We start from the raw sequence: 11,287 nt of genomic DNA on the forward strand, positions 1-11,287 counted from the left end.
TATGTGGAGCCAGCGCCTAGTGGGTGGCATGAGCCAACAGTCAGCCGAGCCAATTTTCAAGGACGCGTAGACGAGCTATGATAGGTCTTTACAGCCTTTGACTAGAAAGTGAACATCAGAGGTGGAATCTGTGTTCTGGAAGTGCTCACACCCTCTGCTTCATGGTCAGCAAATCTTAGCTCTGTAAGTAGATGTTAATGTTGAAGATTTTATCTACGGGATGAGAGAGAGTCACCAGCAGACTTCACAGAGTTGCATTGTGTATGTGGTGAAAACTATATATAAATATTAGAGTAGTAGAAACCAAGCAACTGTGGTGATGCTCAACTGCCTAAGTAGCTTCAACTCAGCTCAAAGGAGTTTTGGGATCCTTTCTTTGTGTTAAAATCTGCAGCTGGTCTCACCATAGTCATCTTTTCTTTCCTCCTGTGTGTAGGCGTCATCGCAGTGGTGATCTTCACCATCCTCTGCACCTTGGTGTTCCTGATCCGCTACATGTTCCGCCACAAGGGAACCTACCACACCAACGAGGCCAAAGGGGCAGAGTCAGCCGAGAGTGCCGACGCCGCCATCATGAACAATGACCCCAACTTCACGGAGACCATAGACGAGAGCAAGAAGGAATGGCTTATCTAAGCCCACGGGGATGGGGCCTGGGGTGGGATATGAGCTGGGCCAGGGTGGGACTGGGATGACTCTTGCAGTGGAGAGAGAACACTCTGTGCCGGACACTTGAGCACACATAGGATAAAAAGATCAGCACAACTGGAGGAGCAAGTGACAGGAAAATACCACTGAGACTGGAGAAAAAACAAAAAGAATATCTCAAGCATTTAAAAAAATACTTTTTAATATTTATTTACAGCAAATTGCCCCTTCTGTATCCCAACAACTACAACAAAGATCAGTTTTGCAGCTTCAGCATTGGTTACAATTTTAAGTAATACCTGTCTATTTCTGTGTGTGTTTAGAGATGTTCTGGATACCTGTGACAAGAAACAGGGCTGGTTTTTTACAATTTTTAAAAGCTGTTTGAAATGTGGGTGGTTCTGTCCTGAGAACAAGTGGCAGCCCTTTCTTCCCGGTGTGGTGTTCGTTCCTGGCTGGCCACTTCCCCACAGGCTGCCCTCAGCCGCACTTTGGCCACATCACCGTTATCTCGGTGGCGTTGATCCAGGGGTTCAGGCTGGGGGTGGGACAGGGGGGTGAGGACTAATGCAAATCTTACTCGCCAGTTTCTCAACGTCTCATTGGCCCATGTCAGCCCTGGCAGGACCCATCTTCTTGACCCAGGCACCTCACTGATTGTGTGCAATTCTCATCAACAATGTAAAAATACTATTATTACGACTACTACTATTACTAGTAAAGAGGATTATCATAAGCACAGGAGGCTTTAAAGGTTTTTTGTATTATTTTGTTGGTCTCTGAGGGAGGATTATGCTGTGTGAGTCTGTAGACCTAGTCTGTTTCTGTGTCTTTGTCTATGGCACTGGTGACCTGGTGCACATGCCAGGTTAAACTCAACTCTGCCTGTGGCATATTGGCATATACTGTACATTGTAGTAGGGAATTAGAGCCAGACTTTGTTTGCTTCTGTTTCTTCATAATAGGCTGTCATAGAAATATTAGTATGGCTTTAGTCAATGCATTTGAACCCACAGGCTTCACATACTTCTTTTTTTCAACTTGAGAGTAGCAATTTATTCCTTAAATTCCTTGTTTCAGTCCCATTGCAAGGAAAGCCTCTGCTGGCAGCGCTTGCACAGTCAGGAAGGTGAGGCAAAGGAGGCTTGAAAACTCTGCCTCCAGAGCACATGAGAAACACACAGCATGCTGGTGAGAGTTACTTTTCAATATGGAGATTTACCCAAACTATTTTACTGTCTTTGTAAGGCATTTTTAAAAATAGCAAGGCCAATGCCAAGTACAGCACTGCATCCCATTTTTCCTCTCAAATCAGGAAAGTTGTAAGTGTCACCTGAACAGCAGGCAGCTAGTAGGAAAGACAAAGGGGCAGCCTGAAGACCTAATATCCTTTGGTGGCAATAACAAAGCTTTAGCTTTCCCTCTGTAGAGAAGCATGGTTCTCCTATGGTCTGAATTGATAGGAATTTAAGGCCTTAATGGACAGGTTGTGCAGTGGAACAGAATGAAGGATTGAATATACTGCAGGGCTTTGCCACGTGCTAAAAGAACAGAAACAATACCAGGAATTTCCCTTTAAAAGTATTTATTCTTGTGACAGTCCTAGATTTGCTTTATCTTTAATATTTCTGTGTTTAGTACGCACAGATTTAATTCATTTTTCTGCACTATAAGGATTTATTTTTCACCCAAATGTGCAAACTACTACACTGAGCAGTGCTAACATTTTTAATTTCCCTATTTCTTTTGTTCCAACTTTCATTATTCTAATTGACACTTTAAAAATAAATTAAAAAATCATGTAGGGGGAAGAAAATATTTGAGTCTTACCAAACAAGACACTGATAAGCACAATTTGTCAGAAAGACAGGCCTGATAGTTTGGGTATTAAGGATGGTAGTCTAAAGTCCTGTTCTTGAGGAACATTATCATTGAACATAGATATCAGAGCAAATCGAGCCCATTAATTTCTTCTATTTATGGATTTGGAATTATCATACAAGAGAGTTGCCAGTTTCAAAAAAAATACTGTTTCTCAGGTAATATAAGTGGCAGAGAGGTTCAGGTAGGCTTAAAACTTACCTCTGTCACTCTTGTGCTCTGCAGTCTTTTGCCTTGCCTCCAGTGTTAACCTCTTCCTCTCTTGTCTGTAATCAAGCAGATGAGTCCTGGGTTTAATCATGAGTGTAAAATAAGTCTTCTCACCTTGGAGAATATCAGCAGGGGATGGATCTACCCTGCACCACCATTCAGCAAACCACGTAGCAATCACAGGTGTCTCTGTAGGATTGAAAAGGCATTATCTTTTCTATATGATTTTATGTTTCATTTTATTTTAATGGTATTTTAGTCCAGTCTGGAAAACATCCTTGCCTGCAACTTCAAGCTACTAAGTGAAGTGAATAGAGCATCATTTGCATAGATTGGGATTTGGTTTGCAGAAAAAAAACTCGGAATTTAATGTCTGTGAGGAAGATCAGACTTATGTGTCCTGAGAGACTAGAGTCCTCTGCTACTTATGTGGGAGAGACAGATTTAACAGCTGTAGTGTAAATTGCCAAATTCCTCTGCATGGTACTAGAAGGGAAAGATGGCTTGGTCTCCATGTCTAACCAAGTTCTTGGCAAAGCAAGAGGCAGCTGTCTCTGGGTTATGGCAGTGAGGCCTGTGACACCTATTCACTGATTTTCTAAAAAACTACCAGCTAGTCTCCCACAACCCTGTAAGCCAGAACTTCTGGCAAATAACCTTTGACCATTGCATAAGCTATAGTTATAAATTAGTGTCTTAAGTTTGAAAAACAGTTTGAATTTCTGAAACCAAGTCATGAGCATCTGCACCTCTCCATTGACTGGACACCATGGACCTTTTTATGTGAAATACATTAGTGCTGTGCTAAAATACAGTCACTTTCATAACTCTAGAAACCTTTAATTATTAGAATTTTTGTTTCTCCTTGAACTGGGCCTTAGACATGATATTATCGATGAGCAGCTGGTCTCTGTATAGGCATTTGGTGACTTTGGGTGAATTCCTGCCTGTCTGCTTTGTATTTAATTTCTGAGAATGGTGTATGTTTAATTATAGGCAGTGGTCATTCAGCATCCTGTCAGTGAAGCAGGAGCAGGCTCTGAGACATAGCCTGTGTATTTTGCTAGCAATAGGTCTGTTCTGAGGATTTCTTCCTCTGCAAGCCCATCATTGAAGGATGAAACAACATCCACAGTTTATTTCACCCACTCTTACTTGTGCCAAAATACCATGTTGTTTAACAGGTATGTGGGAAAATCTGTTGGAGGGGAGAGTGGATCCTACTTTTATAAAACTCTGTACTTTCCCCAAAGAATATTAAAATAATCAGTCTTTTATCACCTGTTTTTTAGCTGTTTCACCTATTTGAACTGTGCAGAAAAATGTAGCTTCTTGTACTGGTTTGGGAACCAAAGTGTCCCAGCTGTGTTTCTAAAGGGTCATTCCGACACCACAGGAAATGATGGCAAAACTGCCACCAGCAGTGGGGAGAGCAAGACTGGGCTGGAGATCAGAGCTCTCAGTGTTAGTGAAATAATGTAAGCAATATTTTGGATTCTCATTCACAAGACTTGCAGACCACCAGGTAATGAGACATGGAGCTCTAAAGAGACAAAACAATGGAAAACCTATTTTGATGTCAGCCCAGCCTCAAGGGAAATCCGCAATCCAGTCTGGCGGTTTTGAATCAGGTCTTTCATGCGCTGATTGTTCCATATTTACTGATAGAAAATTCAGATGTATGAAATAGGAGTATGTATCTTTAACTTGTACTGGAGCATTTCTGCTTTGTATTTTTTGTGTCTTAAACTTTACCTGTACCTTTTATATCTCTTCTAGCAGTTACTACTTCAAAGGTACGGCAGCATTTTAGCATCATGCTCTAGGCAGCATGATACATGTGAGGGGATGGTCATCACAAATATTTTAGTAAGACTGCCGAAGCAGTGGTGTGTATGTACAAGTTTATTGTACTGATAAGAGCTCAATTAAAACAATGTCCTTTAATGGCAGATTCATCTAATTTCCAGGGTATCTGTTGAAATGTGAAGCTATCTAAATTCGACAAGCAATAGCTTTCAGTATGGTTTCTCCCATGAATGATTTTACATTCCATCAAGCATGGTGATCCTGAAAGGATGTCATTTTTGAAAAGCAGAACCTAAATTCTGGTAATCAGATGTCATTATCCATCCTAGAGAAATTAAACAGAAACTTTACTTTCTAACAGCAACAGTATGCAAATTAGAATGAATGAAGGGCAGTGTGTTTGTATGCATAGATATCTTTTGTGAATGTCTTTCCTTTTAACTAAAGTTCTATTAGAAACCAGATTGGTAAATAAAGAGGAGGGGGGAAAAAAGGAGAAAGACATTTGAAATAGTTTTAATCACTGTAACAGCTGTTTCCTCATGCTTTGGATATTCTGTTCACTGCCCATATTTTTAACTTCTCTAGTGCCAGGAAATCAGTTTGGAAAGGACAGAAGTTGGAATGACCTCTTAAGAAAAGAACCCCAGTACATGAAAAAAGGTACTCCGGAATGCAGTTATATGCTGGAAGAGAGGGTGCTAAAATCAGGGAAGATTTATTGAAGTGCAAGTGTGTTCCTCCTGCATCAGAGTTATCTGTTACGGAGTGTACATCTGTACTCGTTGTGGTGGGCAGAGGGTCTGAGAGCAGGGTTTGGATAGAAATTTAATGACTGCCTTTCTGCTTTTTCCCTTTCTGATCACTTTGCAGTTAGCAGCAAGCAGTCTGCTATCAGTTCTGCTCACATTTGTTACTGCAGATTCGGTGGCATTGCCAGCCTCACAAGGGTTACATACGACAAATGACTGAGTGTGGGTTGTTTGCTTTCCTTTCCTGCCGTAACTCTGTCCTTTCCTTCATGAATGAGAGCCTTTTATTGAAACTGTCAAGAAAAATGTATGCCCAGCTCAACAGACTTGTGTCTGTTCCTTTCAATAAACTACCTTATCAGGCTTTAAAATATTTTTATGACATGAAGCATTTTATAAAAGAACTATGCATGTGAATGGGAGAGTGTGAAACCTAGGCAAAGAAGCATCAGCGCAACAACCACCTGAATCACAGGGACTGTTGCTCTGTCTACAGCATGCATTGCCTTAACCACCCACCAAATCCCTGGATCCCTCCAAGACCTTCACTTCCTTTGTGGAATATAATAGTGGCAAAGTCCTGGTGGGATACTGTGTGACCGTGTTCTGGCCATTCTTTTGTGCTGACTGCTGCAGCCCCTAGAAGGAGAGCCACGCTTTATGTAGGAATATTTTTCATTTACAAAAAAATCTCTAGGACAAAGAGATGGGAGTGAAGGTTCAAGTGTAAAGCCCGACTGATACTTGAACTCTGTGACACAAAGAGTCTTTGCTCCCTCTGTTGCCACACGTGTCTCACTGCAGGCATGTGGGTGTGCACGTGCACCTCCAAAACCTAAGGCTATTCGGGATGCGATGTCTGCACCACTCGGGCAATTGCTGCCGTAGTGTGGGTGGATAAGATACCAAACTTGCTCCAAATCCATGAGTCTGCAGTGCTAGCAAACTCACTCGCTCTTGAATTAAGTGCAATTTTGGAGATAAACTCAGACTGTACCCTACAGTAGCAGGCACATATGGTGCCTCAAATGAGACAAGACTTGGACCTGGGAATGGAAAAGCATTTATTTAACAATCCGTAACACAGTTCTTTTAACTCTGACTTTCACATATAAACAGATTTCTTCTTGAGGCACTATGCTCAAAACTCTGATTATGCCAACAGCTTAAGAATCAGGAAGAGAAGGGGCCAATTCATGGCTTTTTTACACAAAAAGTCTTTTTTAAAAAGTCACCATAAAAAAAAAAAGCTTGGTATCAACAGGTTTTTTCACAGAGCAGTATTTCTTTTCACTAGTCTTCTATTTTCAAAGTATCATATGAGAAAAGCTGAGCAATTATTTAAGCACAACCAGAACCACTTCAGTGAAAAGGGGGTAAGATATACTCTGGAAATACACATATAAGCAAGTAACAAATTTAGCACATCCTGCTTCTTCTGTGATTCAGCTTCCAATAACGTCTACTTGTAGTCCCACTGCTGTTGTTTCCTTAAGGAAAAGCATCTGGATTAAACAACAAACATAAAAGTGTGTACCTTTAGTTTTGCCATAGATTAATGTTCTTGCTTGGTATGTAATAGGGTATTAAAGAAGAGCAAATTGTTATTTCCTCAGATTCCATAGCATTAATTCTGCTGTCTCCCAAGGGTCAGGGATATACTATCACCATATTAATTATAACGTATAGGTATTTATACTGATAATATTCGACAACTGGTATTCTGAATTCTGCACAGAGCTGCTCTAAGAAACTCTAATTTATTGAAAAGGCTGGTAGATGACATTTTCTGACGGGTGAGAAATGTAAATAACTGGAATGACACTAGAACAGAAACCATTTGAGGAAATGCTTAGCATGCAGAACAATAAACTGTACCAGAAGTTCTTGCCTTCCAGTCAGGAGTTTGGGCTAGGTACAGTGCTGTGGCCAGTTATATATTGCCATGTGTTCCTTGCCTTTTTGGCCAAGGTATTTGAGCTCCTGTTGTTCACATGCTTTGAAACAGGCTGTTGCAAGACTACAGCTGAAGATGTGAAACTTAAGCAAGCCACTCTAGGCTGCTGGTGAGAGTACAGAGTCACAAGTCCCAAGCTCTTCTACCTGCTTAGAAGACAATTCTCAGATTGTTGCTGCCTGTCCCTGTCTTTTGTCACTTTTTCTCCATCTTATAGAACATCACAGATTGAAAGGGACCACAAAAGACCTTCTAGTCCAACCTTTTGTGGGAAAGGGAACCTAGATGAGATAATCTAGCATCCTGTCCAGTCATACTGTTTTTTTCCCCACTGACTCCATTTCCAGGGTGGTAGGCTGTCTTCAGGCTCTTTAAGACCGACAGAGTCACTGGAGCAAGGCAACAAACTCTTGAATCATCCAGAAAACAGTAAAGTTAGATGACTCATGTCAGGTGGAAGCAGGCTTCATCTGGAACATTTCCAGCCTAACAGCTCTCCTTCATTTCATCATGGCTTTGGTTAGCAATGGAGCAACTAGCCAGGTCTGTGTATTATTTTTCTAACCCCATGCATGTAAGATAAATTAACTTGGCTGAATAAAGACAAGGTAGCCATCCACTGTATGCTAATGTTTGTTCTCTGAACGGCACATTCTCATGCTTACAGTGCGTGTGTCACTGAAGGAGTCTGACCCTGGCATAGTCAATAAATCTTTCACAAGCTGAACAAATAGCCCTGCACTGCTTTGTCTTGAAAAACTCCTTTGGGTAAACGTTTAAAAGTAGATCTATGGTTTGCCATCATAAAACACTGGACGCAGTATCAGCAGCTAGTTGTAAGTTATTTCTGTTATAAAATCAAGGTCTGTCTGCAGAGTTTTCTTGTGTGACTTGCACTAATGAGACCTTTATTCCTGAAGCATAAACTACTACAACAGGGTAAGGTAACAAAGAGAAATTGCCTTTGCTGCACACTCTGAAACACAGCGTAAAGTCCCTTTCATTACGCAGTTCCTGGTAAGAGTAAGGAGTAAGATCTCTGTAGACATCTAATGTTTCCTTTTTTCCAAACCCCTCTACCCATTACTCCAAGGAAAGAAAATTGCTGACAGGTCTGAGTTTTTTCACATCTCTTTCTCTACTTTAGAAGTGTTCCCTCTCACTGACAAATTTACTGCCTTTCACTGTCATCTTTAAACTCCTTCTCAGCAGTGCTTGCTACTTTGAGCAGGTGAAGACTTTCACCTTCCTAAAATGTAACCATTGTAGTGAAAGGGTTATGTGCTGTCATTCCTGTCATCTTTTGTATTTGCAGCAGGTTTTTTATCTGTTCATAGTACTCAGTGACTGAAAGTACAAGTTTGGTTTCTGCCATCTGCGGCATTATTTTATAGCTTGTTTATATTTGTTCCAAAATCACAGCATTGTCTGGCAAAGAGAATCTGGAAATTAGGCAGCTGCACTTCATTCCACTCATCATGGTTACTTTCTATTGCTTGGTTCAAATTTTCCCAAGAGATATCAATAATGAAATTAATGTCTAGCAAAAGCTGGCATCTATTTTCCTTAGGGCCACAGGATGTCAGATTGAGCTCTTAGCCATCCCCTTCCCTTGTGCTTTTGTAGCAGCTATACAAGGCTGCTGTAATCTCCAAGGTAGGACACAAACAAATGATATTATAAAAGCTTCTAGTGGTTTTGGTCTCTTGGAGCCTTAAAGGTCTGCCTCAGCAGGGCCAACAAATCAGCCCCCCTACAGGTTTCAGTTATGAGCACATCCAAGAAAATTCTCAACATTGGTTACTAAATAGTTTTATTTTCATTGGATCAGCATCTCGGAGGGGAAAAAATGATTCTGTGTGTGGAATACCTGAGATACTACACTTACCCCATTGTAACTCCTGCATTGTATCTGATCTTTTGAAGCTCCAACTGCTTAAGAGAAGGGATCAGAGTCACTTGAATAAAGAAGGCTAAGGCATCACTTGGTTCCTATTAACTATGAAGCAGAGAGAACTGGCTTTCCACAGATCTGCTTTGCATGGTCAGTCTCAGCCACACACGAGCAATGGGGAACTTTTCCTCTGCCCTTCAGTGGATCAAGACCCATCAGTGGGCTGGCTGGGCAGGTGTCACATAAATTATCTTCAGTCCTAATGAGCTGACTCACACGTTGAGCAGCCTGCGTCCAGGGAGTTCCTCTGACACAACAGCATGATTTGGCACAATATTCCTGAAAGGCTTCAGCTCCTCAACAACTGCTACCCCATTTGACTACTGCTAATTAAAAGAAGCCTGATGGAAATTACCTATACTGAATTAATCCTACATGTGGATGCCAATCCTAGCTAAGAGTGCTTAATTTCATGAAGATTAAATAGATTTCCCCCCCATCATGGAGTGCTTGGGCTGTGCTCAGTCTGATGCTTCTTACTGACATATATAAATAGAGATATAGAGATAAATAGATATTTTTATGGAGATGTTTTATAAGTGGCCTTTACTTTGTGCATGGTAACTATTGCCAAACTCGTTATTTAGGAGCTACAGAAATGGCTGGTTCTGCATTTTAGAAAGCAATCAGCTGTCTCTGTTGCAAGGGAGACTTGGGGTACAGGCTTGGATTTTGATTTCTATTATTCAACTATTATTTGCATGGTTTGGATTTGGGTTTTGTCTCAGTATCAGGTTTTTTTCTTTCCTCACTGGTTCTCTGGCAGGGACATATTGGGCTCAAGCAGGAACTTGTTTCTCAATCTTTGAGAGATGGTTTGAAGCCATCGGTGCCATATAACACTTCAGAAACACCTGCCTTGCACAGCCCGTGATGTTGCTCAGTGTGAGGTCCTCAAAACACAGTGTCTTGAGCAGTCTCTTGGGGGTTTCACAGCATGGTGAGGTGCTCCTATTTCGCTGGCTTTGCTTGACAAGATAGCAAGCTAGCAGCAGCTGGTCTATGGGTATAGCCTTGTGAGCAGAAAAAGGGCTCAGCAGAGACTGGGACACGAACGATGGTTCAGAATCAGATTCATATACATAGCAGCAGCAGAATATTGTGAAAATTGCTACAGAGGCAGGTCATTTTACTTCCTTTCTTCTTTTACTCCCTTTTTCTTTTTTTTTTTTTTAAGTACTATTTGTATGCCACTTCTGAGTAATTCATCTCTACCAGCCAGCCAGCTCTCAATAACCTGGGCTGCTGGCTAGGGATGGAAGCACAGTTGTCCTTTCTTACTGATCTAGCTCCTGCTGCTGTGGAGCAGTACCCAGGAAAAAACAGGGCCATTAGCTATTAGGAAAGCAAAAGCAGCCTCTCACCCCTTCCCTCCAAACCAGGTGGAAATCCAATCCCAGGGTTATGTGCCTACAAAGCTGGCCCAATTTCCTGTCAGGTGAACCAAGACCTTGTCTGTTTGCAGTTAATCTAGTCCACAAGTTTCTTTCTTGAGCACAATTTTCCCATGGGACGCATAACCAGGAGATGACAGTTACCCTAATTAAACAAAAATGTGTATATTAAAAAACGTCCTAATCTGAAAGTATAGTGTATCTGAGATTCCTCTGTTATAGACACTTAGTCTACAAGATTTATGGCTACATTTGCTATGTTATGCTTGAATAAACATATAATTCATTGAAATACACAAGACTGATAAAATATGATCTCTTTAAGGAGAATAAACTGTTTGTAAATTTATAAAGAGTATAATCTGTTAGGCCTTATTTGAAGTATGTACTGTGGTTTGGTAAAAGTACAACATTAAAAGAGCCTTGCCAGATGAGGACTGTTTTTTGTGTGTGTGTGTGCCTGTGTCATTCTTTTGGAATATTTGATGTCTTCATTTAACACCAAAAAAAACCAAAAAACAACAAACAACAAACAAACAAAAAAAAACACCAAGAGAAACCACCTTTACAGACTGTGTATAAGAGCCTGAGATAAACTGCAGAGGGCTCTTCAGATTTCTGTGTACAGTGACTCAATGGAGGGAACAGGTGAATCTCTTCTTCTGAATAATTTGGAAACAAA

At 41.0% G+C, this 11,287-nt stretch overlaps 1 protein-coding gene across 1 annotated transcript in view; it reads left to right on the forward strand.

The window, feature by feature from the left end:
- Nucleotides 1-11,039, forward strand: part of CNTNAP2 (contactin associated protein 2) — a 1,037,874-nt gene extending 1,026,835 nt beyond the window's left edge. Inside the window, exon 24 of the mRNA XM_032104142.1 lies at nucleotides 437-11,039. Coding sequence (XP_031960033.1) covers nucleotides 437-636 — 200 coding nt within the window. The 3' untranslated portion in view covers nucleotides 637-11,039. The remainder of the gene's footprint in view (nucleotides 1-436) is intronic.
- Nucleotides 11,040-11,287: the final 248 nt, after the last annotated feature.

Source organism: Corvus moneduloides, chromosome 1 (assembly GCF_009650955.1).
Source record: "Corvus moneduloides isolate bCorMon1 chromosome 1, bCorMon1.pri, whole genome shotgun sequence".
Lineage (NCBI taxonomy): Eukaryota > Metazoa > Chordata > Aves > Passeriformes > Corvidae > Corvus > Corvus moneduloides.